The 26264-nt window shown below is 42.2% G+C and overlaps 4 protein-coding genes across 7 annotated transcripts in view; all 4 read left to right on the plus strand.

Moving 5' to 3' along the window:
- The window catches only part of cratb (carnitine O-acetyltransferase b), a 184389-nt gene that overhangs the window by 156805 nt on the left and 1320 nt on the right, over positions 1-26264 (plus strand). For both annotated transcript variants that reach the window (XM_079367927.1, XM_079367928.1), the window contains exons 2-13: positions 17136-17383; positions 17760-17984; positions 19353-19471; positions 20390-20443; positions 21360-21525; positions 22349-22523; positions 23313-23403; positions 23878-23965; positions 24074-24174; positions 24417-24536; positions 24823-24945; positions 26032-26167. In XM_079367927.1, coding sequence (XP_079224053.1) covers positions 17333-17383; positions 17760-17984; positions 19353-19471; positions 20390-20443; positions 21360-21525; positions 22349-22523; positions 23313-23403; positions 23878-23965; positions 24074-24174; positions 24417-24536; positions 24823-24945; positions 26032-26167 — 1449 coding nt within the window. In that variant the 5' untranslated portion in view covers positions 17136-17332. The remainder of the gene's footprint in view (positions 1-17135; positions 17384-17759; positions 17985-19352; positions 19472-20389; positions 20444-21359; positions 21526-22348; positions 22524-23312; positions 23404-23877; positions 23966-24073; positions 24175-24416; positions 24537-24822; positions 24946-26031; positions 26168-26264) is intronic.
- On the plus strand, positions 503-2658 carry limd1b (LIM domains containing 1b; the record flags this gene model as incomplete). Its single annotated transcript, XM_079367408.1, has 7 exons — positions 503-557; positions 711-812; positions 1666-1733; positions 1847-1909; positions 2132-2262; positions 2437-2488; positions 2575-2658. Exons 1-7 carry the CDS (start codon positions 524-526, stop codon positions 2656-2658), a joined length of 534 nt encoding a protein of 177 aa, XP_079223534.1. The 5' UTR covers positions 503-523.
- nrm (nurim) lies at positions 3491-6620 on the plus strand. Its single transcript, XM_079368469.1, has 4 exons — positions 3491-3700; positions 4408-4601; positions 4757-4933; positions 5777-6620. The coding sequence occupies exons 1-4, from the start codon at positions 3550-3552 to the stop codon at positions 6092-6094; spliced, it is 840 nt and encodes a 279-aa protein (XP_079224595.1). The 5' UTR covers positions 3491-3549; the 3' UTR covers positions 6095-6620.
- Positions 6982-16678, plus strand: ppp1r18 (protein phosphatase 1, regulatory subunit 18). Of its 3 annotated transcripts, none has more exons than XM_079367746.1 (4): positions 6982-7388; positions 7765-11749; positions 15244-15463; positions 15691-16678. In XM_079367746.1, the coding sequence occupies exons 2-4, from the start codon at positions 7820-7822 to the stop codon at positions 15708-15710; spliced, it is 4170 nt and encodes a 1389-aa protein (XP_079223872.1). In that variant the 5' UTR covers positions 6982-7388; positions 7765-7819; the 3' UTR covers positions 15711-16678. The 3 variants fall into 3 exon arrangements, with proteins under 3 accessions (XP_079223872.1, XP_079223873.1, XP_079223871.1); XM_079367747.1 differs by having other exon boundaries at positions 15244-15400; XM_079367745.1 differs by having other exon boundaries at positions 15244-16678.

The following is a 26264-nucleotide window of genomic DNA, read 5'->3' on the forward strand; positions in this document are numbered from 1 at the left end:
GCAGTGTTTACTGTGTGCATCCTGTATACTGAGTCTATAGTCCTCAACGTGGGCCTCCCAGGTTTGAATCCAACCTGTGGCTCCTTTCTAGCATGTCAATCTCCACTCTCTCTCTCCCTGATTTCCATCTCGATCCACTTTCCAATTTCTCCAATAAAGACACAAAAAAGCCCAAAATTTCACAGAAACAAAACAAACCATTTGAAAGGAAAAACTGTAAATTGTTTGTAAAGCAGACCTGGGACCAGAAGTGACTGAATGTCAGACTTGTGGCGTGCAAGCTCGTGCTAAAAGACACCAGTTGGCCTCATCTGTTGCCTCCTACCCACTCAGCAGGCCAGCCTTCAGGAGTCAGGGGGTCTGAGGACTCGTTGCCCCTACAGGGACCAAAAGCACCGAATGCTACACCCATAAACCGGATAGCAGCTCCCCTTACAGCTGTCTGCGCTGCACATAAAATTAGACCCACAGACAGTCATACTGTAGGCAGCAGGCAGAGACAACAGGGGAAAATACAACAAACATGGAGACAACTTATAACTCCAACTATGACTTTGGTAAGAAAGACAAATAAAGATGAGTACAATTTAGACAGTTTTATGGTCGATCTCTGTCGTTCATCACTCTACTGAAGACATGAATATTTAACATGTGCATGAATGGGCTCTTGTCTGTACAGTCTGCAAATCTTCTTTGTGATTTGTATTCAGGAAGCTGTACCGGATGCAGTAAGGCTGTGTATGGTCAAGAGAGAGCTGTCAGAGCGATGGGACATTTATTCCACCATGATTGTTTCACCTGCAGCGTTTGCAGTGAGTCCACCTGATGGGTTCTTTTTGCTGAAATGTGTGCGTCGAAATCATTTTAAAAAGCGTCTCAAAAACTGCCTCTAAATCTTAATGCTTGAACTTATAGCCCAGAAAAGCAGCAAATGTGGATTAAAAGTGATGAGATTTATAGAGGAGGCTCAGGAAACACGACTTATTAAGAACATGGAAAATGTTCTATTAAACGACCGTTGTTATTATCACACTTAATTGATTTTGGAGGCCCCAACCATAGCTTCTTTATTAATCAATAGATGGCAGGTTCGATTCCACTGTGCTCATGACGTGAGAAATTCAGAGCCCTGTATTGCTTTTGAAGGCGTAACCATCAGTGTTTGAATGTGTGTAAGTGCGTCTTAACCATATAGACTGTAAATATTAACGGATGAAGCCTGAGTCAGGGGGCTTTGGAGTCCCATCGATTGCTCCTGCCAGTTCTAGAAGTTCTGTCTCAACCTGACTTTCATTCAACCTGACGACAGGCTGAGAGCTGAAGCTGAGACAGCCTTTGAGCCTCTTGAAAAACCATTACATCACTATAGCTAAGCGCCTTATTGTGAATAACGCTTATCCTTCATGAAATCAAAACGATGAGTCATCAAAAAAAAAAAAACTCCCCCCAAAACCTGTAACAAGTCTCTCTGTAGGCCTATTGCATCATTATTATTATTTTTGTTTTGGCTTTTTTTTATGTTTTGTTTTATTATATAAAAAAATAACTTGCTTCAAAGAAAAAAAAAAAGATTTTGACATGAAAGTTAATTTACTGTATCATTATGTTATCAGACTTTACACCATGTCAACTATTCACCTTGTTACTTGTCCCATGTTTTTCTAGGTAAAAAGCTCAGCGGCAAGCCCTTTTATACAGTGTCAGGAAGAATCTATTGTGAGGACGACTTTTTGGTAAGACTGTTCTGTTTCGGTCCCCTGTGTCATTGAACAAACATACGATTCAGGTTCTGTCTGAGCAGATTGACTTTCACTTAATGACTTTACTGTTTGGACATTTACTGCAGTACTCTGGAGTGCATCCATCCCCAGAGGTGTGTCACAGCTGTGGGTGTTTAATCATAGACTTGGTAAGTGTGCATACATGTAGTCTGTGTAGGTTCTCAGTCATGCAGGTCATGGTAAATACAAAGCTTGATCCAACTGTGCGTGCAGATGAGTATTTAAAAACACACAACTCAGATATTTAACTGAAAAAAAGAAAAGAAAACCATCAACATGTGAAATGCTATTATGAGGGAAAAAAAAGTTCTTCATCGTTGTGTAAAGGTGAGCTCATTTTTCGTCATCAGGTCTTGCAGGCTCGTGGGAAGTCCTACCATCCATCCTGCTTCTGCTGTGTGGTCTGCAGACAGAGCCTGGAGGGTCAGCCCTTCTCTGTGGACGCTCACAGCAGAGTGTACTGCGTCACAGACTACCACAAGTGAGTGTCTCACACAACAGTCAACCTGCCAAAAGATGAAACCAAACCCTGCTAGACGGGCCGCACGTGACATCAGAGTCACACCCAGAGTGTCTGCACGGTTTGGTTTCTGTCTCCTTGTTCCTGAAACTTCTTCTTCTTCTTCTTCTTCTTCTTCTTCTTCTGTGTTTTCAGGGTTCAAGCTCCTGTGTGTGCAGCCTGCAGAGAGCCCATACTGCCAACTGAGGTGAGACAAACCATTGTTTAAATTCGCACATGTACCACTGTTGAAAATGATCATAATAATCTGCCCTCGTTTGTTGATTGTTTCAGGGGTCTACAGAGTCTATTCGAGTGGTTTCATATGACAGAAGTTATCATGCAGAGTGCTACAGTGGTGAGGTTAACCTCATCTGATCACCTCAGCAGCCTGGTATTCCCTGAGTTCGTCCTAGTCATGTAAATGTGAAAAGGGTAAATGTTTATATTAATGAGTCTTTGTACTTTCCTGTCTGGAATAAAGTTGATCCCTAGATCCTGAGTACTGTTGTGTATGCACCCATGTTTGTTTTCTCATCGCTTTAAAAGGATCTAAAGCCTAATGATTTTTTAAATAAATATTGGGCAGCCTATGCTGTCATGAAATGGGTTTGAACTTTCTCATTTTATTCAAAGTACAGCATGTTTCATCGTAATACAGATCACAGTCTTTTTCTTTTCTATTGACTATTTTTTCTAAATATTTTTTGCAGTGTAACTTTTAATCCCATGAACAAGATGTTCTCATGTTCTAATTTTGTTGTTGTTATTATTGTCTTTTGTAAAAACATTCAAGAAATAATTAATGATTTTGTCAACAAAGCACTTGCTATACTTCATTGTGACTTTGTAGGATACTTTATTATCGATGCACCCTTTTTCCGGACTCTTAACATCTTGACCACTCAGACGTGCACACAAGTTTAAGAGTGAATAGTGAAATGGTCATCGCCAGCAGAACGGTTATATCAAATATGCCTCCTAATACAAATGTTAGAAAATTCAAATAACTAATCAGAGCAATTTAAACATCGTATTTTATAGTGTTACCTCTATTTTTAGTGCTTTCTTTTAAGTGTTAGAATAAGTGTGCTATATATAAAGCACACTTCATTACAAGTAAGCTCACTGTACTTTACACTGAAAGCATAAACACAGGAACACAAGAACAACACCGCCACCGTGTGTCGACATTGGGTACTACCACAAACTCCTCTCCCGGAAGAAACCACTTTGGTGGTTACTAAATGAACATGATAGCTGATTGAAATGGCGTCAGTCACGGTCCGGGTCTGGGCTCTCTGTACTGTGTCCCTGCTAAACTTTGCATTTGTTTTCATATCCGGTGCAGACTTTATTCGGTTCGTTTCTTTTCGAGCAATTTATCACAACATTACCGGGGAGACGACACTATGCCAAGGTAAGCTTTGCACAGGGTAACATCTTCTGGCAGGCGACCAGGAAAAGTTCAGGCTAACTTCAATGGAGGAGTTATCAGTCAAACTTCGCACATGGCTTTATTGATATACTCTACTTATACTGTAAATGTGATTTTCTTTTTCCAAAGCTAATAATCATGTCATTTTTAATAGCTCAGGTATATTGGCACATTTTACTTATCCAAAGGTTGAAGTAGTGGACGCATATGAATGGATGAGACACTTGACATTGCGTGGGTTGGCCACTAGAGGTCACCGCCCGGCTAGCTCAGTCGGTAGAGCATGAGACTCTTAATCTCAGGGTCGTGGGTTCGAGCCCCACGTTGGGCGAATTACCTTTTCGCCTTCTGGGACGTTTGCAACCTTTATCATATATTTTATAACAAATTATTTTTTTGTGACTTTATCCTCAGGACATAGAGGCAGGGCTTCTCATGGTCAAATATAAAGCTTATCAAGCAGCTTAACACTGACAGAGCAACCTGTTCTTGTTGTATATCCTGATTTGTTTGTGATTCCCACCCCCAATGTATTGTTTATTTTAACAAGGACAGCTCGCAGTAACATGAAACTGCTCCAAAGTTTACAACCAGCCTTTTTGCTATTTATTTAAAATGATTATTAATTAAACTCTACAATTAAGTGACCTTTATTCTCTTCGTTCACATCCTTTGCCTTCACATTTCAGACTCCATACCTTGGTCAGAGGCCCTGCAGGACAGCTCTGTGCTCCGGTCTCTTGTTGTGGATGTGGCTCTGCTGGCTCTCTTCACCACACAGCACAGTCTGCTGGCCTGGTCTCCTGTCAAACAGGCCCTGCAGTCAGTGCTGGGAGCCCTGAACAGGACGGCATACTGCTTCACCACTGCACTAACCCTCCAGGTACCGCAACCAAACACACTCTCAAAGTCAAATGCTGCTTGTATCTGCTGCTGTTGTGGACTACTTGTATTTGTTATATATAGTTACTTGATGCATTTACTGATGTTTTTTCTTCACACCGCTCTGCAACATTTTTCTTTTTCATCTCATGTCAGATTTTAGTGCGTTACTGGCAGCCTGTGACCAGCGCCCCCTGTCTTTGGTCGGTACGTCATACACCCTGGAGTCTGTTGTTTCCTCTGCTCTGCTTCACTCTGCACTTCCTCTGCTGGACAATCATCTGCAGCATCCTCATGATCTTTGATTACCCAGAACTGCTGGGCATCAAGCAGGTAAACGGGGATTCATCAGGAGGCTTTTATGTCTCTACATAAGAGGAAAGGGAAACGGAAAACACCGGGCTCAGTTGAATTCTGGAGTTTGTGAATATAATGCTGCATGTGTCTACCACACTTCTTATGACGTCTTAGACAATCTTAGAAAACACTTTATAGCTAATCTCAATTATTTAAGGCTAATCTACGGTGGCTGTGAAGTGTAAAACAAAAATGCCAAAGTGTGAAACATTGAGAGAAATTTACATTTCAAACCAATTGATCGCTAACTTAATCTCTTCTGGGTAACTTTCGGACTTTGGTGCATTTCTTTTTGGCAAGATCGTCTTGTTCGTAGCTTTGTTTTGAGGACCGGTGTTATGCCACATGTACATTTGTCTCAGCTTTTGTAAAAGAGTGTTGCACCTTGTAGATTTATTTTCTTTATTTTGTCCTTGGTAAACGGGTTTCACTCTTCATATTTAAATTTTGCACTTCCCAGCCACCGTACTAATCAGGCTGATCTGCTGTGTAATCTGCATCGTCTGAATTTTGTGATTTATGATTATTTTAATTAATTTAATTTTCTTTGAGAATACCAGGCTATCAGTGAAGTTTCACTGTGTCACAAAAAGTGCAAAATCAGGAACTGTTAAATACAGTTCTTTAATTACAACAGCTGGAGAACAGCTAATAATATTTGAATATGTATTGATCATAATGTCTTTATTAAAGAATAAATTGAGTGTGACAGGAATTGTTTTCTGTGGGATTCATTAAATGAACCTCTGGGATTTACATGAACAGACTGACACATGATTGGAGCTCTTACTAATCTAACACGTTCCTTTGTTCTCGCAGGTGTATTATGAGTGTTTCGGTTTAGGCGACCCCTTGTCTCAAAAGTCACCGAGTGCTCAGCGCTTCTTCTCTCACCTCCGTCACCCTGTGTGCCTTGAGCTGGGCGTCGTGCTGTGGCTCTTGCCGTGTTTATCCCTGGACAGGCTCCTGCTGGCAGGCACTCTGTCAACCTACCTGGCGTTCGCACACTCCCTGGACAAACAGGATTTAGCGTACATGTGTGCTCAGTTCAACGGTAAGATGCAGCTCTTGACTGAGCCGCACCGGGGCGGCGCTGACTCCTTAGACCGGGACAACGGCAACCACAAGGAGAAGTGAAAGTCCTTCTCCAGTACTGCTGTCATGAGCAGCTGAATGCTGTCTAATAGTTGACCTTACATGGTGTTTAGAAACTGTCTGGTAATCTGCTGTGCTGAATAAGAACAAACAAACCTGCTCAGGTTATTTACTACAAATAATATATGACTACAAGAAGCTAAACACTGTATTTAATTTTTTGAACTGCACCTGTGGAGATTTCAAAAATCTATTTTATGAGCTTTTTTATTGTATCTATGTATCATACAGTTATTGCATATAACTCTGCAATAACCCCTCCACATGAAGCTTACTTTTATGATTATAATTGAACATCTGATAGAGACTGTTACATTCAATGTGCCACAGCAGGTATGATGTGGGGTGTTCATCCTGAATGTTTATGTGGGAGGGCCTTGACTTTAAAGTACTGTAATATTTGATTTAATGTTGAAAGCTATAATGTTAGGTCAACTATCTGTACATGGGGAATTCACTTCATACAGTGTTTTCAAGACCATGTTGAATAAATGTAGTACATGTGTCACACGCAGCTTATGTCTGTTTATTCCACTTGTCAGGTCTGAGCACACATTAGTTGTGTGGTTAATTAGGTACACTCAGTTGAGTCTAATACCAGATTCCTGCTGTTTTTATTGTTAATGGGAAAGGCAGATGGAATTAATATTATCCCTGTTAAACTCATTTTATCAGGACTTTAAGTTATTGGAAACACGCTTCATAACGTCGGTTGATAAGGCCTGGTCTGCTCAGCTAAACGCCTGTAACTGTGACATCACAGCACGTTTCCCCCTCAACCTTCACCTCCACCTCTTTTCCAATTAGCCCAGCGGGACGGAGGGATGAGACGGGGGTGGGAGGGGCTGGGGGGAAAGGGGGGGGGGGGGATTGGTGGTGGCGGTGCCCGGGCAGACGGCTGTGTACTTTAAACGCCTTTTCTTAGGTCCGACAATATGGTGTGTGCCACTAAACTCTCCTGACGGAATTTAATGTAATTATCGGATTACAGTGCTGCCGCTCTGAGGCTGGAAATATTTACTACTTTTCTGACGACGGAGGCGTTTTCCATCTCTGTTGTTAAGTCAGGTTGTGAAGTGATTTGACTGGGTCGGGCAGCGTTTTTAAACCCTTAGGGTTGACAATATAGATACATCTATTAGTTATTGGCACAGGGGATTGTTCATCGAGGAGTGGAGCGCATTACGCACAGCCAAGACGCACAAGTGGAAATGATCATTGTAAAGTCCAGTCGGATACCGTGAGACCTTTTTTTTTTAAATAAATTGGCCTTTGGGTGAGTTTAATTAAACACTTTTATCACAAATGTTTAACTAAAGTAGAGAGTTTTTTCACACGTTCACAATGATCTGTATGTTCATTTGAGGAACTTTGATAGCCTTGTTTGTGTAAAAGATGAAAGTTGTACTGAGTAGGCTAAACCACAGGTAAAACCAGACTAAAAGTTATTGGTAACATATTTTTTCCACGTTATGTTATTGAATTGATTCAAATTGATATTAAAGCTACTAAAAGTAAAATTGACAGTAAAGTTGTGGAGTTGATGAGTTTTTAATGTTTTATGGCCTTAAATGTCAACTTTTAGGAGGTGTGAATATATGTGAAAATTTGTTATAAAGAGAACTGATGTTAATTAATTTCCTTAAATGCAGACCCAGAGGCTGTAAAGACCATCTCCGCCCACCTCGTCCAAAAGCGATATCTGTTATGTCTGTCTCCTCTCTGCCGGAATGGAAGCAACTCCTGCTGGAGAAAAAGAGGCGAGAGGAGGAGGAGCGCGAGAGGAGAGAGAAAGAGGAGGAGGCCAAGTTTGCCAGCATGCCTGCCTGGAAGCGAGGGATCATCCAGAGAAGGAAGGCAAAGCAGGACACTGTGGGCGACAAAGACAAGGACAGAGATGTCTGTTTGCTGCAGGTGGATGCAAGGTGTCCTTCCGATTGTCTTAGTGAAACAGACAGCTTCATTACAGCCAATTTTGGAAGTGATTTATCACTTAGTCCAGACCCAGGGCAATGGCTGGAAGCAGACCTGAAACCAGCGAGTCAGGTGTCAGTAGAAACAATAGTTCCAGTCCATGAAAATCCATTTATACGCACGCAGAGTGTGAAGAAGAAGGGAAAAGATGCAGAAGCAGGGACTGACCAGGAAGTTAAGGAGAAGGACAAAGACAAATCAAGCCCCAGGAGTCAAGACGTGGAGTCAGGTAGAGGGAGAGATATAGAGATAAAAATAGAGAGATTCAGAGATTTAAGTGAGGGACGGGAAACAGAGAGGAGCCGGGACAGGAGTCTGGGAAGGGAACAAGAGAAATCCAGGGAGGGATGGGAGAAAGATAAAAGTCAATGGAAAGACTCAGTTAAAGATCAAGCCAGGGAGCAGGAATTACTCAAAGTCAGAAAAGAGGAAACTGAAACGGATTCCCTGAATAGTTCATTGTCTCCCCTTGTCCCTTGTCTTCGGACCATCCGAGCAGACAATATCATCATCATCGAGCAGGACAGGAAAGGTAGTGAGGAGAGAAGGGGAAGATGGAGGGAGACAGAGAGTGAAAGACTTGAGGAGGACCACCAGAGCAAGAGAGGGATGAAGATGAACCTCAGGGAGATCCTGTCAGTAGGAGGATGTGTCACTGAGATCCGAGCATCTGAGGTTCTGATCATCAAGCCCTCATCAAGTCCTGAAGAGAGGAATCCAGTAGGAGGAGGAGGGAATAAAAGTTTGGGCAGAGAGGATGGAGAGATTAAGGGCAGCGTGGATGGAAGGAGGGAGAGTATGTGCAGGGAGCTCAGAACAGACATGTCCTGGCTACGAGAAAAAGAAAAAGACAAACCGTGGGGCCAGGCGACTGTCATTAAAGATGACTCGAAGGACAGTGCGGATGATAATGTGTTCGTTGAAAGAGGAGGGAGGGTCAGCCAGCTGCTCAGTAAATTTGGAGAGCACCCTAAGCCTCCATCTCGATCTAAAAGCTCTGATAATTTCCTCCACCCTGGAAGAAGAAAATTGTCTGAGGATGACAATGATCAACAATCTGAGGAGAGGAAGGCAGATGGGCGAAACACATTGTTGAAAGGTGTGCCGAAACGCTCTTTTAGCTTTTCTGATCGTGTCATCTGTGCCAAGGAGAATGGTTTGGATGACAATGGGCATTATGAGAGGAATGTGCGTGGGAGGATACATTCAGACAAGAGTATGCCGCCATGGGTCGAGCAAGCAGGGAAGGAGCTCAAACTAGGTTACTCAACACGTTTATTAGACAAAGACCGGTTCAGAAAAGACAGAGATAAACACTGTAAAAATAAAGAGGAAAAAGGGGTTCCTGTGCAGAGGAAAAATGATTCAGAAGTCAACATCAAACATAGGAGTGAAGTCAAGAAAGTTGAGGCTTTTGATATAAGGGCTGCGGAAAAAGATGGCGATGCACATGGAGACGAGGGGTTCACAGTGGCTTGTGTTAAAAACACAGAGGGGATCTCATTTGCCAGGAGACTACCGATCAGGCAGGATGGGAGAACAAGAGCTGAAAGAGACACAAAGCAACTCAAACGTCAAACAAGTTCAGAGAAGGAGGTGACTGGAGAAAAAGATTCAGGATTGGAACGACAGGCCGATTTAGGGAGAGAAGAAGGATTTGAAAGCTTCATGCAAACTGAAAGCGTGCAGAAGAGTGATGTGACCGCATCAGCAGAGCTGGCTGGTCATGCTCAGTACAGACATGAGTCAGCTTTCAAAGAGTGCACAAATCTTCTCTGTGCAATCACAGACAGGCCAAGAGACAGCCATGCAGGGTCAGAGCCGAGTGGTATAGGGCCACAAGGGTCTTACCTTGCACACAGTGTTTTGTCCAAACAGACAGAGGAACTTCTCAGTAAAATCGAAAAAATTGGAGAAACAACAGTTTATCACACTGAGAAAGGAGAAAGGGCGTGTAAAGCTGCTCATGAAATGCCCAAAGAAAGCAGACAGGAGGGGCAAACATCCAGTGATAATGAATCTGAGATCCCTGTTCATCATATCACCCCTAGATCTCCAAAAAGGATTGCACCCGCAGGGATTCCTCCAGGTGCCCTCGAGATTCAAATCCCCCGAAGTGTGTTTTATGTTGCGCAAGAAATGGACGAGAAAAAAAAGACTGAAGGTCAAGGCGACGAGGGCAAAGACAGGGAAGCAGGTAGAGGGGTTGAAAGGAGGGACAGCTGGAGGATAGGAAAACCACTAAGTCGCATCGAGTCCTTGCGAGAGAAAATAAGACAAAGAGAGCTGGAGGGGCTGAGACAAAGAGAGGCACAAGATGGAGACGAAGTTGCAGAGAAGAATGATACCGCTGGGGACAGTTATGACGAGAGGGGAAATGAGGCAGAGAAAGAGAGTGAAGCTGCAACTCGTATGCGGAAGAGGCTGGTTGAAGCAGAGAGGAGACAGGAAGACACAGCAGTGCAGACATCCATGACGGCGTTTGACGTCAAACAGGAAGTCGATGTGTTGAAAAACAACCCCCAACTTCCCGTTTCTGTCCCACACTCTCAAGCTGTCAGAGGGGAGGAAGTAACAAGTGGGTCCGCTACCACTGAAGGTATCTCTGACAGCTTCCAGACAACTGAGGATGAGGACGACCCGTTAAAATATGTGGAGGAACAGCTGAGGCGCCACAGAATCCAAAAGGAGAACAGAGCAATAGAAAAGGCAGAGGAGGAAAAGGAACTCTCAGAGGTGAAAGCGGAGGATTATCCATCGCCTCTGGACTCTGTACAATCAATCTCCCCTTTACAACCGCATCCCAATTCCATTACAACCATGAGCCGGATCTACAACTTAGAAAGCGTCGGCTCAAGGTCTGGGTTGTGTCTGAAGGAGAGGACTGTAGAGATCTCACCGGTACACCTTGTTAAAGTTAAGCCCCTCATTTCAAATGCACAGCAATTGGACAGCAAGGAATCCTCAGGTGAAGACGCGTATGGATTTCAGACGATTCAACAACAGATAGAGCAGTTTCAGCTGAAAGAGCAGGAAGCGCTGAAGTCGTGTCCGTCAACAAATAATCCTTTCGATGTAAGAGGGACAAAGGGACAGCAAAGTTCCAGAGGAGGGTTGAAGCACCTGGTAAAGGATAATGTCAAGACCCAGGAAGAAGATCAAGAAACATCTGAATTCAACCCTCCTCATCGTGCTTGTTCTCCAGTTTCTCGGCTAAAACCAACAAACCAAACCGTTACCACCAAGCCATCGCTTATAAGGAGCCAATCTCCAGACAATACGCTGAAACCCTCAGATTGCACCCCAACGCCGGCCTGCTCCCCGAGCTCCCAGTCTCCTGCCCAGTCTCCTCGTGTGTCTCCTTCTACCACTCCATCCCCAACGCTCTTCTCCATCAGGAGTGCCTCTGGTGGCCAAGTAAAGAGAGGTGCCACCATCACTATATCTCCAAGGAAAACTACCGGGGTGACGGAGCCCACGCCAGGGTCCACCACAGCAGGGTCCACTATTGCTAAGACCTTATCCCATCAGGCCCAGAAAACATCTTCTGTGGCAGAGCCGGTAAAAAAGAAATACCCCACTGTAGATGAGATTGAGGTGATTGGTGGATATCAGAATCTGGACAAGTCCTGTCTGGTGAAGATCAAAGGTACCCCAAAAAGGGTAAGTGGAAACTGTTTGTTATGTTTTCTTTTTACTGAGATTAACCCTTATGATCAAGGATTGGCTTTTTAACCTCACCAAAATATGAATCTTTCAATAATGTTACCACATTATTCTGCAAAAATGGCAAAATGTTGTTTTTTAAAATGGTGGGCAAACCAATACCAAACCTAAACCCAACCCAGATTTCAAAGGGAAGTTAACACCCTTGCTTTCTAAAATTCAAGAGGTGGGCAGGAGTGCATCACCTTAGGTCACCTGCTTTACGGCCCCTCGTTGTCGAGCAGAATCCCCTTTCACTGGGAGAACATCCACTTTGATTGAGAAGTGCGATCACAGAGACTGACCTAAGCCGGTTAAAGCCTTATTAAGCACGACATCTTGATTCTTGACCATAATATCCTGGAGTTATCTGCTTTGCCGCTTGCTTCTGTGGTCAAATTCTCTGCAGGCTTCTTTTTTTTTGCCTATAGGATTTAGCCAAACCTGTGTTGAAAAGAGAAAAAAACATTTTTTTTTATTGTATGCCATGGTTATTATTGGCTCATAAAAAATACATCAGGAAAGTGAAAGCTAATTCTGTTTCTGTAAATGCAAAATTAAAGACAACGAAAATGAACTTTGCAGAACGAAAGAGTTAACAGTGCAAGTTTTAATGAAGACAGAAAGGTCAAAGCAGGGAACCTTGTTTGCTGACAGCCAGGTCCCTTTTTTGTTTGCTTTTGGCTGTCTACCTAAGATCACGTGCTTGTCTTTGTGAACGCTTGCAAAGCCACATTGTTCTAGCAATTCAATGTGTGCTCTCAGTTCATACTTCTGGGGAAGTCAAAGTTCAAGTTAGGACTGTCTGTTTCTTCTCCTTTTTTAGTGTTACGTTTTTTTGTTTTTTTTTAACTTTTCCTGAATCCAGTCTGTGTTTGCGAAAGAGTTGTAGATGAGCTCTCGTGTCATGAAGGAAAAGACTTGATTACAAAGTTCAGGACAGCAGAAATAAACTGTCCTACATGACATCATATTTGGATGAGACTGTATTTCTGAGTTTTACTGCACCTGAATGAGTCTTTTTAGGCTTGTTGTTTATTGAGGCCTTTTCTATTTAACAGTTGTTAATCTAATGGCTATTCCTCCTCAGCCTGTAACTGTAAGTGTGTCCCTCACCAACAATTCTGCCATTTTTGTCGAGTCAGCCCTATAGTCCCATCAGACAAATCTCCCTTTGTGTCATCTTGGCTGTCTCCTAGTGGGGTTTTTTGTTAGACCAGAGTCTTGGCAAACAGTCTCTGACCACGATGACCCTCCATGGCTGAGTGCTACTGACAGCAGGCTGCCAACTCTCAGTCTTACGTGGGTGAAATGGAAAGAGAGGGTGCTGCAGAAAGATGGCAGAATAACTGGGATCCAATGTGCCAACAAAGAGCAAGAGTGGCGGAGGGTGACTCAGCTACAGTTTGACAGTCATACAGAGAGGGTTAAGTTTATTTGTTGTAACAGAAACTCCCCTGTCGCTCGACATGTTTTTGCTCACTTCTCTGTTTTAAACTTAGCTTCCTCCAAAAGAGGCACAGATCGACACAAGGAAGTGACGCTGTGAAGCTACCTAAGACTTCATGTTTTTAGAACGAGGTCATCTAATCCAAAAACTGTACTCTACACTCAAGATGTTATTCTCTCTGTAAGACCTTCTCCAGTTATAAATCAGTCCATTACTGTGACTTATGATTAGACAAACAAACACTTATCCACAGACAAAGTCCTCTTTTAGTGGCAGCGACTGATTCTCTGACCACCTGTCGCTTTCTCTGTGATGCCCTTCAGACTGTCTGACGTAAGGACTCCTTCCCTCCCCCATCTGACCCACGCCATCTTGTCACAGAGGGAGGTGACCGGCTTGCTCTTCATCTTCATCCCCCCCTCTTTTCTCTCCTTTTTTAAAAATATTTTTAAACAAATAAATTTTTATCTTTGACTGTCTCTTCTTCTTTCTCAGCCCCTTCTGGCTTGAATTTTGACTCTGCAACACAAATTATTTTCTTTTTGCATTATTGAAACTTAGAAATTGGTCTGAATCTACCTATTTACACAGCTACTGTTTGGTCTACATGTCTTTAACCTGAGCAAATCCCATACATGCTAGCTAGTAGCCTGGACAGTCTTCTTCCTAAACTAGGAACCATATACATTTGGGGTCATTTATTTAAATGCACCAATTTTTTGCAGTCTTTGCCCTTGTATTGTCTTTCATTTTCTGTCTCAAACCTGTTGCCTCTGCCATCCTGCTGCGTTAGCTCTGGTTAATCGGGGTCAGGGGGGGGGGGGAGGATTAGCCTCTTGTGCCTCACCGTGATTCGTCCAGCCTCTCTAATGCAGAGCTATTATTTACTCTCTTCTGCAGACATACACTATTAGGGTAGAGCAACAGTGGCCAGTGTAGTGTGTGCAGCGTGTTTTTTTCTTTCAAGAGCCACACAGATTACGTCTTTAACTCTGAGTGTGTTAACTACTGTGGAAGTCAAGGCGTCTGCGTTGAGTTGCTGTTGTCATAAGACACGCATGGGCTGACCAATTGGTCTGTCTCCTGTCTGTTCTGTTTTCACCACTCAGACTTTGGAAAAGACAACCGCCACGCAAATATCCATCAGTCCAGGACGACTTGAACACTAAAAAGCACAATTTCCAAACTTCTGCTTCAGCTGCCACATATGTTGTTTATCCTTCTGACAGCATTCCTAGCCATAATATTTAGTAAGTTAGTTTGTGAAGTGTTCAGTCAGTAAGTACTCCACAGAGAGAGTATTTCTGCAGTGTTAAGCCTCATCCTGTCAGTTAACATTACACTGAGAGATTACAAACATCTCACAGGGCTGGACCGAGTCAGTCATGTTTCGTGCCTCAAAGCTGTGTTTACATCTGACTGTGTAAGCACACATCAAAAGGAAAGCAGAGTAAACGGAGACTTACCCTACACCAGAGACGCCATACCCTACACAAGAGGAAATATTCTTTTTAAATCTTATGTTTTGTTCTGTTTCATGAATTAACTCTTTTTGTAAGAAACGCCAAGGGGGCTCAAAACCACGAGCAACCTTGATAGCCACATTTTTCTTTCACCTTCTATACTATGTAGTAAAACAGCCTTTTCTTTCTTTTAACTTGTGCTTCAAGAATTGTGTTTTCCAGTCAAATAGTATGATTCTAAAATAATAGGAGCCACAGGCACTGGTGGTATCACTCACAGCACCAGTGCCTGTGGAAAGTAATATTTGGAAAAAAAAAAAAAAGATGGAAGAAAACTTAAGACCCACAAGCATCGGTATAAATGATCCAGATTTAGGCACTGAGGATTATTTCAAAAGTATAAAAGACACAACAGAGAGTCAGGGTTTAGACCTACACGAACATCTCACAATTATAAACACAAATGAAAAACTGTTGACCGAAGCAAACTAAATAACTAAGCAAATTTAAATAAACCCGGTCTGTATTCATGTTTACAGGGAAAGGTTTATTTCGATGAGGAGCAGCTGGAGCAGCTGTGTGAGTACCCATCAGAGACCTCCATGCTGGCTAGTACCCCCTTCCCTCATGACCTATGGCGGACTGAGACACCGCAAGCTGAGGAGCTGCAGGAAGAGGAGGAGGAAGTGGAGGGAGGTACGATTGTGCCAAAAAGCACAAGGAACGTGGGGATGTCAACGGGACGGGGTCTAATAGTGGGTCAGTTTCACCCCTTCCTCAAAAAACATAAAATGTAGTCAATTAGATCATAGATTTAATGTATTTTGCTATTCATGGTGTCCACAGACCCCCCCCCCCCCCCCCCCCCTTAGATGACATTTTGGACAACAACAAGATGTGACCCTAAATAATAGAATAGAATATAGCTTAGTACAATACAACATTTAATTTCACTTACCTTCGATCTCCATCTCTCTGTCTTCCAGATGAGTCTTGCCCTCAGTAGAAGCCAGGCCCCTCGCCAAAATTGCGCATTTGATGAGCTCACCGACATTTTGTGAAAACAATGTCCCGTTGTTTTTAATTTTGAATTGATTGAGTTGAAGAGAGTGTTTGTGATCTTCGGGATGTTTTTGTCTCAACTAGCATCAGAAGGAATTATTGTTGTAGAAATGTACAGAACAATTTGATTTGTGCAGATAAAAATCAGAAAATAATTGTGTTTACTTGATAAAAAGGCATTTAGTTTTATTTACGGGGAAAAGGGACAAATGTGAATGTATACATCTGGTACATATATAAAAGACCCTCAGGTGTGCTCTGTAGGTCAATGAAAGATCACTTGTCTATGCAATTTAATGATCAAATTTTATTTTTTCGTTAGTTTATTTGATGTAAATACTTTTCTTATTTAAAGTAAGCACTGCCTCAGCACTGAAGAGTGATGTTGATATCATCTGGTTCATGTGCCTGTTGGATTATCTCATACAGATGATATGAAGATACATTTATATAATATAAAAATTGATCTTTTTTGTTGTTGCTTTTTTTTTGGACTGAAGCCTTTTTGAATAACCTCCTCTCAGCAGGCGTTATGTTGAACGTTGCAGAATCTGGGGTGGTGCAATGTGGGACGGTTGTGTGTTTTTGTGGGGTTTGTTCACAATAATAACTCTGGGAACAGTTCAGTGAATGTGTGGATGTAAATAAAAGTATTATCATGTTATCTTTATGTGAACGAGGAGAGAGTTCCGAAGTGGAAGCTGAAATGACAAATAAACTTCATTATATTAGAGCCACTATCAGACTTTTTGTTGCATGAACTGTATGATAACAAACTAGAGAGTTCCTGATATGTAAACACACGTTGAATTGGTGGACAACAGTGCACAATCTGTGCAAACTATTTTTTTTTTCCAATGATGGTTTAAGAAGCTGGCTTCAAAAAATAAATAAAAATAAAAATAAATTTCTGAAAGCAGTTTGTTCTTTCTGGGGTTTTTTTTTTATAACACTAAAAGGGATTGTCCCTCAGAATTGTCTTACTTTAATCACAATACTAATTCTCATTATTTAAGTCTCAGTTCTTACACAGTTCTTATTTTTATATTATTGACATTTTGTTGAGGTTTCATTTAATAACTTATCTTTGATCATCTGTTTAATTGTTCTTTAAAAAGGTTATATGGGCTACTCGATCTCGGCGCAATTTTGAGACGCAACAGCGACACGCCGCGGATAGATGCGGTACTACAAATAACATCAAATTTAGAGAGTCACGTAGCTTTTTACGGAAACATTTTTACGTCAACACGTGTGCAGGCTTGTTGCTCCAGCAGCCCAACAATACGTGAACGTCTGCATGCTTGTGCTTTAGCGGAACAAAAACACGGAGGTGATTTTTCTTGTATGCAGACTATCTCCAAACTAGAATCCGTCCTTTAATGAGCTTTGACTCCCATCTTCCTCCACCATGCAGAAGAAGAAGTAGGAAAGGGGTGGACTTCATTTTGACGCTCTGAAGCTGCGAAGATTGTGCAAAAAAAGTGAATGTAAATACAGGGGGCAAAGCCGCGTTTTGTTTTTGACAAATGCAAGGCAACACTGTGTATTTCTGATTAGAGGAAGATGATTTTGAGGAAACTTCACGCAGGATCGTGCAGATCATGGCTGCTTCGGGTGAGTAGTTTTCTCTACACTGTCAAACTTTTAAAGCCTTACTTTTTACACATGTGTCCATTGCTCACCTCCTCGTTAGTTATTATAGCAAAGTGGCTGTTAAAGGTATTAAGAGGCAGCTGATCCTGTTTGAACTATCTTATTTCCACACTTCCTATTTTGATACGCCCATGTCACTCCCTGGGTTATTTGGCATTTGTTCAAACTTTCATGGATGTCATTGCAGAGCGCAGACATGCAGACTTACTGCACCAGACACTATTTCAATACTCCTGAAGACCTTTTTATTATAGTATTCCTTAAAAGGGAGTTTGTAGAGCAATACATAAATCACTTGCTCCTGCAGAATTCCTTACACTTCTCTTCTTCTTTCCAGGTTTATTTGAGGCAGGAGCTTTGTTGTTTCTCCTCTGTGCCCCCACAGCCGGTGCCTCCATTAGTCCATACCCTGCAAGGCTACTTAAAGGCTTTGGAGCCCTTGCTGCCCCCTGAGGAGATCAGACACACCCGGAGGATGGTGCAGGAGTTCGCCAGGGCAGGGGGGCTTGGTGCGCAGCTGCAGGAGGGGCTGGAGAGGAGAGCCAGAAACACCAAGAACTGGGTTTGTGTCTGCTGTATGAGTGTTGGGAAATGTGACAGATGTTGTTGCTTTAGGTGTGTTTGAGGCGTGTATTGTCAGCATTCTATCAGGCAAACGTCACCTGCGCTTTAAGTAAAAAAACAACAACAAAGAACTCTAAAGATGATCTAAGATGAAGTGCTTGCTTAGGTCAGATGGATTATAAAGCACAAATAGTAAATAAACAAGTCTTAAGGCTCGTGTGATAAACTTTAAGTTTGGGTTGGTTTAGTGACTCCCTGCGGACCAAATTCACACCTCAGGTGTTTTGGTTTTATCATGTGCACGTGCAAGGAGTAAACAAAAACACTCATCCTGAATGTTTGTTTGCAGTGTCTGTTTCCGCAGCCTGCAGTTAATCACTGTCTGACACTTATCTTGCAGCAGCACAGTTTTTTTTTTTTTTTAAGAGTTGTAAATAATTATCGAAATAGTCAATCTCTTTGCTGTTGGTCTATTTGCTTTGGCATGTCATAGAAGGACATACATAATAGTTTAAACCTGATTCATAACAAGCGAAAAACTCCTACGACAAATGTAGTCTTTCAGGGACAAAGACTCCAAATACTAAAACCATTATCAGCAGCTTTTTCTAATCCTTAAAATGTGTAACCCAACGTCCAGAAGAGGGAGTCACTTGTTGCTGTGTTTTTTTATACTGCAGTATTATCAGCAACTGTAAACCTAATCAGTATTAATAAAGTTTCCATCTCAAGGTTCAAGCTTCTTTGTTTGTTCATCTACGGTACAGGGTACTCTCTATGAGACGTAGGCTATCGTGCCTTCATCATGTAAACAACAACTTAAAAACAATGATGACGAATGGAGGATAAATCTAGTCACAGTCTGAGAAGCTGCTGTGTGGTTTGGTTTATTGGTTTGTAAAAGTTGTTGTGTATCTTATGTGTTTATTTATTCATCTTCTATATTTGCTTCTTTTTAATGTCCTGTATGCATGTTATCATGGGAAAGACGAAAGTCTCTACCGGGCACATACATGCTGTACATAAAGACAAAAGAAGAGGAAAAGGATTTTAAAAGGTTTAGAAGTTCTCAATTCGCACAAACAATAAATCTCAACTTGTTTGTGACACATGGCTGAACTTTGTATCTCGTTCTTTAGAAACCTTTTAACTGGTCTCTGACATACAATAATTCATAAACTGTAAAAATAGTGGGCGGGCTTAAGCGCACTTACAGAGATGTTTACAATAAATCTTAAAAAAAAAAAAAAACATTACTGGCGTGGTTTAATCACCACTGTTAAGGTTCCTTAATTTAAACATTGGTGGGGTTTTGTGTGTGTGTGATTGTGTGTGTGTGTGTGTGTGTGTGGTCCCTCTCTTGCAGATTGCTCCCTGGTGGGTGCAGTGGGCGTACTTGGAGAGTAGACAGCCGCTGCCCGTGCACTCCAACCCGGCCATCTCTCTGCCCAGGAGAGATTATAACGGCTGGAGGAGCCAGCTAGTGTGAGTCAACGAGTACACACAACACAGCGCGAAAATAACTAACACCAACTCCGTGACACAGCAGAGTCGAGGCGGCTTTAACGCCGCCTGTCGGACTGTTGAAACTAACTGAGCTGTTTGATTAGAGCGACTTCAGGGACATTGTGAACGTTACTCGTGCAGCTTTTGATCTGCTCATTTGTGTTGATTGGTTAATGTCAGAATTAGACACAAACCATCAAATCAAACTCATCCCTTTGATTTTTCTAGTCATTCAGTAACATTAGCAGTGAACGAAACCGACTGTATGTTCTCTGGTAAGGACACTTTGCAAGCAATGTTTTGGATACACACGCCTGTTTATTTCTTATTCACAGCTGACATTAACACTTTGTAACCTGATTACCTCCATGAGCCAAAGAAACTCTGACCTATAAAGCCGGGGTCAGCACTTTTCTAGAAAGTGCCAAAAAACCCCCAGAGAGAACTGAAAATAGATCCCTCCTCTCTAAAGCTCTCTCCTCTCTCTCTCGAAGCACGTCCAACCACACGTGTTTTCAGCTTTATATGCACATACTGCCGACTATGAGTATGAATATATCTACTTCAACTAGATCAGTAACCAGAGCGTGAAGTTTGCAGCTAATGTGCAAGAGAATGAAAGGAAACGTAGAATCTCACCGAAGGTGGATACAGTCACCTCTCCCTCCCTGAAAAGATTTCTCAGACCTCGGCGCACGTTCAATATGTGAAGGTGTGTGCAGCCGCTGTCACATAAACAGCAACCTGTGCAGGTCACACTTTCTTAAGAGGTGTAGAAGTCTAGGCTGCGCCTGTTAATTAATTTTTATTTTATTTTTTTCAAAGAGTGCACAAAAATCACGTTTGTTGTATCATTAAACAACAACTCAGCACCATTACATGTTTTTCTCCATGTAGGTTTGCATCCAAACTGATCGCAGCAGTTCTGGACTTCAAGGCAACAATCAACACGTAAGTAAGACTGATCTGGTGAGAATAATAATTGTTTTGTTTTGTTTAATGATAAACTAGAGACAACTTCCTCCCACACATGAGCAGATGTGTATGTGTGTGCATATCTATTGTTGGTGCATGGTCCTATTGGTCACTACAGTGATCATTCAGGATAAATAGTGACATAATGAGACGAGCTGTCAATCAATAGATTAGATAACTCTGCAATGTTGTAAATCTTTGTTTAACAGCTTCTGTAATCCTCTCTTTAAATCTGCTGTGTTAGCGTCACTTTCACCCGCTTCTATTCCTGGAGTGTTACCTTGAAGCCCTGCAGTGTGTGTGTGTGTGTGTCTGAGCTATATGAAGTTAATCTGTGTCTAAATGTATGTGATGTGTGTTACTGTATCCATGCGAAGCTAACAGCGTGGTTGTTGGGTTTTATTTGGGCATTGCACCGGGTGACCTCTGAATAACACAGAGATTAGCTTTGGTGGAAATCTGTGCCATGCTTCTGTGAATTCACTAATATTACGGCGTTGCAGAGTCAACATAAACGAACAAAGACGTGGTGAGGTACGCTGAGTAAGGGGGGAAAAAAATCTGTCTCACAAGGGCTAATGACAAAGTGACCTCCTGCAAACACACTCTTTTGACTTTTATCCAGCGTCTTTATTCAGAAAGATCATATCTCACATTTGAAGCCCTTATGGCCATCTTTAAAAGTGTCGAGCTGCTGACAAGCTGAACATGTTTCTCCGTAGCTGTGAGTGGAAAAGCTCTGTATGAGCAGGGTTAATATCTGAATCTGCACTTATGGAAAAACTGATGAGGTGCAGCGTGTGAGAAGATGAAAATGGAAAAAACGTGTGTCCAGAAAAATGGCTGAGTTTGAGAAGAACATTTACACAGACGCTTCCCTTTGGTCCACCAGGGGTCAGCTGCCGGTGGAGACCATGCGAGGGAAGCCTCTGTGCATGGAGCTCTACCCGCTCCTCTTCTCCTCCTGCAGGATCCCCGGCCCCAAACACGATTACATCGCTCACTATGGCCGCTCCCGACGGTCGCCGACTCACATCACAGTCGTCAGGAACTACCAGGTGGGACTAGTGGACTCCAGTAAAATGTCTAGCATTTAGTGTTCATTAAATAACTGAAACATTTAGTTGGATACTACTTTTTTTCGTCGAGGGTTTCAGTGCTCATCAACTTCACCTGCACAAGAGCGAGCTAGGCTAGGGCTTTTTTTCTTGACAGACGCTGAGGGGGCGGACTTTAAAATAAGCGTGCACACAGCCTGATGTGGAGAAGTTGGAGTCACAATGGAAATGTCATTTCTCCCATTAAGCTAACAAGAGTATTTCAGCCTTTTGAATTTATTTTTACATTTATTGTGAAACCACCTGAGATCATTTACCTTCTGTTGGGGAGCTGGGAAGCTTTAAGGACCGGACGTGGCTCCGCAGGTTGTTGATCACTGGAGGAAGTTTGATATAATTATTGCAGATCTAAGTGAGTGACACGCCTTATGGTCTTGGTCTCAGTTAGTCTTGACTACAACTCTCTTGAACATTTAAATTTATGTTTAAAAACTGACCTAAAGAGTCAGCTGCTGCTTACTGCTTGACAGATTGATTGTTTCACAGGACGGTTGAATGTTGTCAGACCAGACGTGTCGGGTAATAAGCAGCAGCAGCGACGGGAATTGTTCCTGTGGTTTTTGATTGTGAAAGAGCCCAGAGTTCCCAGTTTGACTTAGTCCCTTCAGCTATTTACACTGTGAAAACAACACACTTAAAAGCACTAAAGCAAACATTTGATTGAGGTCTGTTCAGGTTCCATGACACCCAACCAACATGGGAAGCTTTACCAGCAATCAAATCATCCACACGACGGCCTCCTCCCTCTCTGTTTCCCCTCCAGTTCTTCCAGCTGGAGGTTTATAACAGCGACGGCTCTCGCATGACGGAGAGTCAGATCCACGGGCAGCTGCTGAGGATCCGAGCTCAGTCCTGGAAGACGGACAAAGAGCCAATGGGCATCCTGACCAGCGAACACAGACACACCTGGGGAGAGGCCTACAACCGCCTGCTGAGGGGTAAAAACACAGCACTAAAACAAACATGAAATAAAACATTTGTGGCAATTATACTGTTAAAAAAACAACAACTGGAACATGATTTGCTTTTTCACTTTTCCTGCACAAGCGGTTTCAGCCGATCTCTTCCGTCCTTCCTTTTTTTTTAACTGCAGGTGTGATTTCACAGGCTTGAGGTTTCTTTGCTGTATGATAAACAAACTACAGAGGACTGTTTTTGTACAACAGAATGATGAAATACAATCTGCTTATAAATTATAAAATGGATTTGAAGTGATGAAAATTGAGTGTTTTTGATATTTGACAAAGTCAACGTGTCAAACTGCACTCGTAAAGTTTAAAAAGAAAAAGAAACAGAGTTGTGTTCAGGGGAGAAGAGAACAGCCCTTAAGTCTAACAGTGTGAAACGTGACTGGACATAATTCATTCAGCTCAGGTACATGTACTTTGAGTTTCTTCAGTGAATGTAAACGGTAACTTTCTGTGTCCACTCACTCTCGTTTGAAACGGCCAACGTCACAGCTTGTGATGCAGAACAGTTTCGATGTTCTGGATCTTAAATGTCGAACATCGCTTGAATGCACCATTAGTGAGGACTCTTCTGAACACCTTGTCATCTTCAGAGAACGCTGACTCATCAATAACTGTCAGAGATAAATTATACACAGAATCTCAAACAAGAGTGAACTGTTTAGAAAGATTTGTGGAATGCAGATGTGGATTAAGTCACTAAATGTGATTGTTTTTGTTTCCTTTTTTTCCCTCTATGCTGTGCTGTGTGGGGCTCAGATAAACTGAACAAGGAATCTGTCCGCATGATTGAGTCTGGACTTTTCGTCTTGTGTCTGGACTCTCCGGTCATGAGGATATCAGATGAGAAGTATGCGCATGTGCTCACACATGCACGCACATGGTCCACACTCAGACATTTCTGTGTCTGACTTAAATGTGTGTTTAAGCCTGTGTGTGCATTTCAGATATCATTGTTCTTGTTTGTTGACTTTCAGTCTGAAGCTAAAAAAAGGCTTCTCCTCTTTGGCAGATTTGTATCTAGGATTGAAAAACACTTTGACTTTAAATGTCTACAAATACAGTTTATCAGTTGTTTATCTGTTGACATAGAAGAAGAACTCAGGTCATTTATTTGTTTGCCCGCGTGATTAAAAGTCCTCCATCAGATGTTTTTCAGACTAAACTGTTCTTGGGACTTTTTGGAGAGGAACTATTACCTAAAGTAGCGCTGCGTCATATTGTACTTTGTTTTAGCTTTTAAAAAATAGATAGATAGATAGATAGATAGATACTTTATTGATCCCGAGGGGGAAAATGTTTATTTCTTCACTTTGATTGACAGGTATGCCAGCCGTAAAGCAGCGCAGGTCCTCCATGGAGGCGGGACTTTCTCCAACAGTGGCAACCGCTGGTTTGATAAAACTCTGCAGGTCAGCAGCAGCAGAAACAATCACGCATGGAGATCAACGGTGACGTACAGTAAGATTAGCTGATGCAGAGGAGCCTGAGGATCTCTGTTTGTTTGTTTGTGTGAATAGTTTGTGGTGGGAGAGGACGGCTCGTGGGGTCTTCTGTACGAGCAAGCCACCGCTGAGGGTCCGCCCATCGCAACCCTGCTGCATCACATCCTGGACTACTGGTGAGAGGGGGAGGAGCTATTCAATGTCATTCTGATGCATCTGATTGGCCCAATGTTTAGATTGTCAGTATGAATGAATGGATTGTGCAGTTAAAACTGGTATTCAACAATTCAGGAAGTCTTAATCTGAGAAGTGTGTGCTGCTTACAGTATGCGATCAGCACTAATAGGAAATGCAAACTGATGGTTTTCTTTTACGTCTTGCATACTCACCAATACTCTTTTTCTTGTCTCGACTGCAGTGAGAAGCCAGACCCAAAGAGAGCCCCGCTGATCCCTCTGCCGATGCCCAAGAAGCTCTACTTTCACATCGACCGAGAAATAAAGAGGGACATCGAGCACGCCAAGCAGAACCTTGACATGTAAGCGTCTCCTTTCTTCTTAAGAGTCCTTTCAGTACTCTCACAAAGATACGAGGAGACTGGCCTTGCTGCATGGAGTGAGCGGCATGTTTGCTTTGCCTTAAACTCTAACAACACTGACGTGAAGAGATGCCACAGGAGTGCAAACGTCTAACTCTCCTCTGTGTGAACGTGACCTTGAACCTCACAGGAAGACTTTTTAAAGATTTACTTTTGGGCTTTCGTAAAGACGAGTACATGATGCTTGACTTTGGAGTGATTGTGTAAAAGTTACCATTTTCCACAGACTGATCAACGACCTGGATGTGAATGTGTTCAACTTTAAGAAGTTCGGCAAAGAGCTTCCCAAGCAGCACAAGCTGAGTCCAAACTCCTTCATCCAGGTGGCCCTGCAGCTCGCCTACTACAAGTGAGTCACAGCAACCTCACAAGTTTGACATTGAAAGCCGAGGATGTCATTTCTGATGTTTCTAATAGAGGAAGGTTTTTACTCAGGGAGCTCTTAAACAATCATTGCTGGTTATTCTCGATGTTAGAGAGAAACGGAACAAGAACAACTCAAAACAATGGGAGAGGTAGGAAGACTGATACCGGTTAAACATTTTTTTAAAAAATGCTCCTTAAAATGAGCAACAACTACAAATAAAATGATCATATTTTTGGATTTTGTGTCAGACTGTAGATGGTCAAGATTGACTTAAATGACTTAAATAAATGAACATAAATCCTCCTTTTTATGTAAAATTTCTCATGTAAAAACACAGTTTTGCGTTCCTCTTTTGCCATGTCAGACACCAGCTCTGCGCCTGCCGTGATCGTTTCTGCACTCTCACCACTCTCCCTTTTCTAAAGCATCTCTTATATTGAACCTAGTTTTAGCATGTTTTCAATCGTGGAGCTTATTAGAAAATGCAGAGGCTTTTTAACTCATATACACGTTATATCTGAAAAATGCCAAAAATGCCATGTGACTTTTCTCTGGTCCAAATAAATAATAAAAAAAACATTCTGCACCGTAATCTAAAGTTAGAAGGAGGACATACTGGCTGCTGTGTTGTTGTCAGAGAAGCCAGCATTTCAACATAGCATGTTTCTTCTACATGTCTTGTGATATAGTAAGGTCATTTTTCTGATTTCATTCAGTCGATATCTTACATATTGGACCTTGAAACACAAATATTCTTCATGCAAGACGTCTTCACATTACGCAGACAATATTTCTCAGTCTGTAAACAGCTGCATGCTCCCCAGATAATTTGTTATAATCTAATGAAATATTGAAGTTCCAAAATTTCGACATCTCCCAAACAGGAGTAAAATAATGACAAACTGGATCACTTGATCTAAATGTGTCTTTTAGCAAAACTAACGCTCAAATGCTAAAGCTTTAAGATGATCCGTTTCTGTATTCTCAAGTGTTTTTTCCTGGAACGTACAAAGGTGTCTTTGTGTCTTAAATCACCCCTTCTGTTGTTGTTTTTTGTTTCTTTTATAGAGTTCACAATGAGGTCTGTGCAGCCTGTGGTATTGTGTCTCAGCGGATGTTTCGGGGAGGGAGGACGGAGCACGTCCGCTCGCCCACCAATCAGACGCTCAAGTTCATCCTTGCCTTTGACGATCCGTCTGTATCGGTAGGAAACCCCAGATGATTCATGATGTCGACTTACCAATAAACATAATTTGGCTTTGTTTTCTAAGGAATTTGTCCTGTCCTGTTTTTCTATTGCA

This window comes from Symphodus melops, assembly GCF_947650265.1.
Source record: "Symphodus melops genome assembly, chromosome: 18".
Taxonomy (NCBI): domain Eukaryota; kingdom Metazoa; phylum Chordata; class Actinopteri; order Labriformes; family Labridae; genus Symphodus; species Symphodus melops.

Coding starts and splice junctions, on each gene's coding strand:
- nrm (XM_079368469.1), top strand. CDS start 3,550: ATGGCGTCAGTCACGGTCCGGGTCTGGGCTCTCTGTACTGTGTCCCTG. Junction 3,701..4,407: donor GGAGACGACACTATGCCAAG/GTAAGCTTTGCA, acceptor TTCACATTTCAG/ACTCCATACCTTGGTCAGAG. Junction 4,602..4,756: donor CCACTGCACTAACCCTCCAG/GTACCGCAACCA, acceptor ATCTCATGTCAG/ATTTTAGTGCGTTACTGGCA.
- ppp1r18 (XM_079367745.1), top strand. CDS start 7,820: ATGTCTGTCTCCTCTCTGCCGGAATGGAAGCAACTCCTGCTGGAGAAA. Junction 11,750..15,243: donor TCAAAGGTACCCCAAAAAGG/GTAAGTGGAAAC, acceptor TCATGTTTACAG/GGAAAGGTTTATTTCGATGA.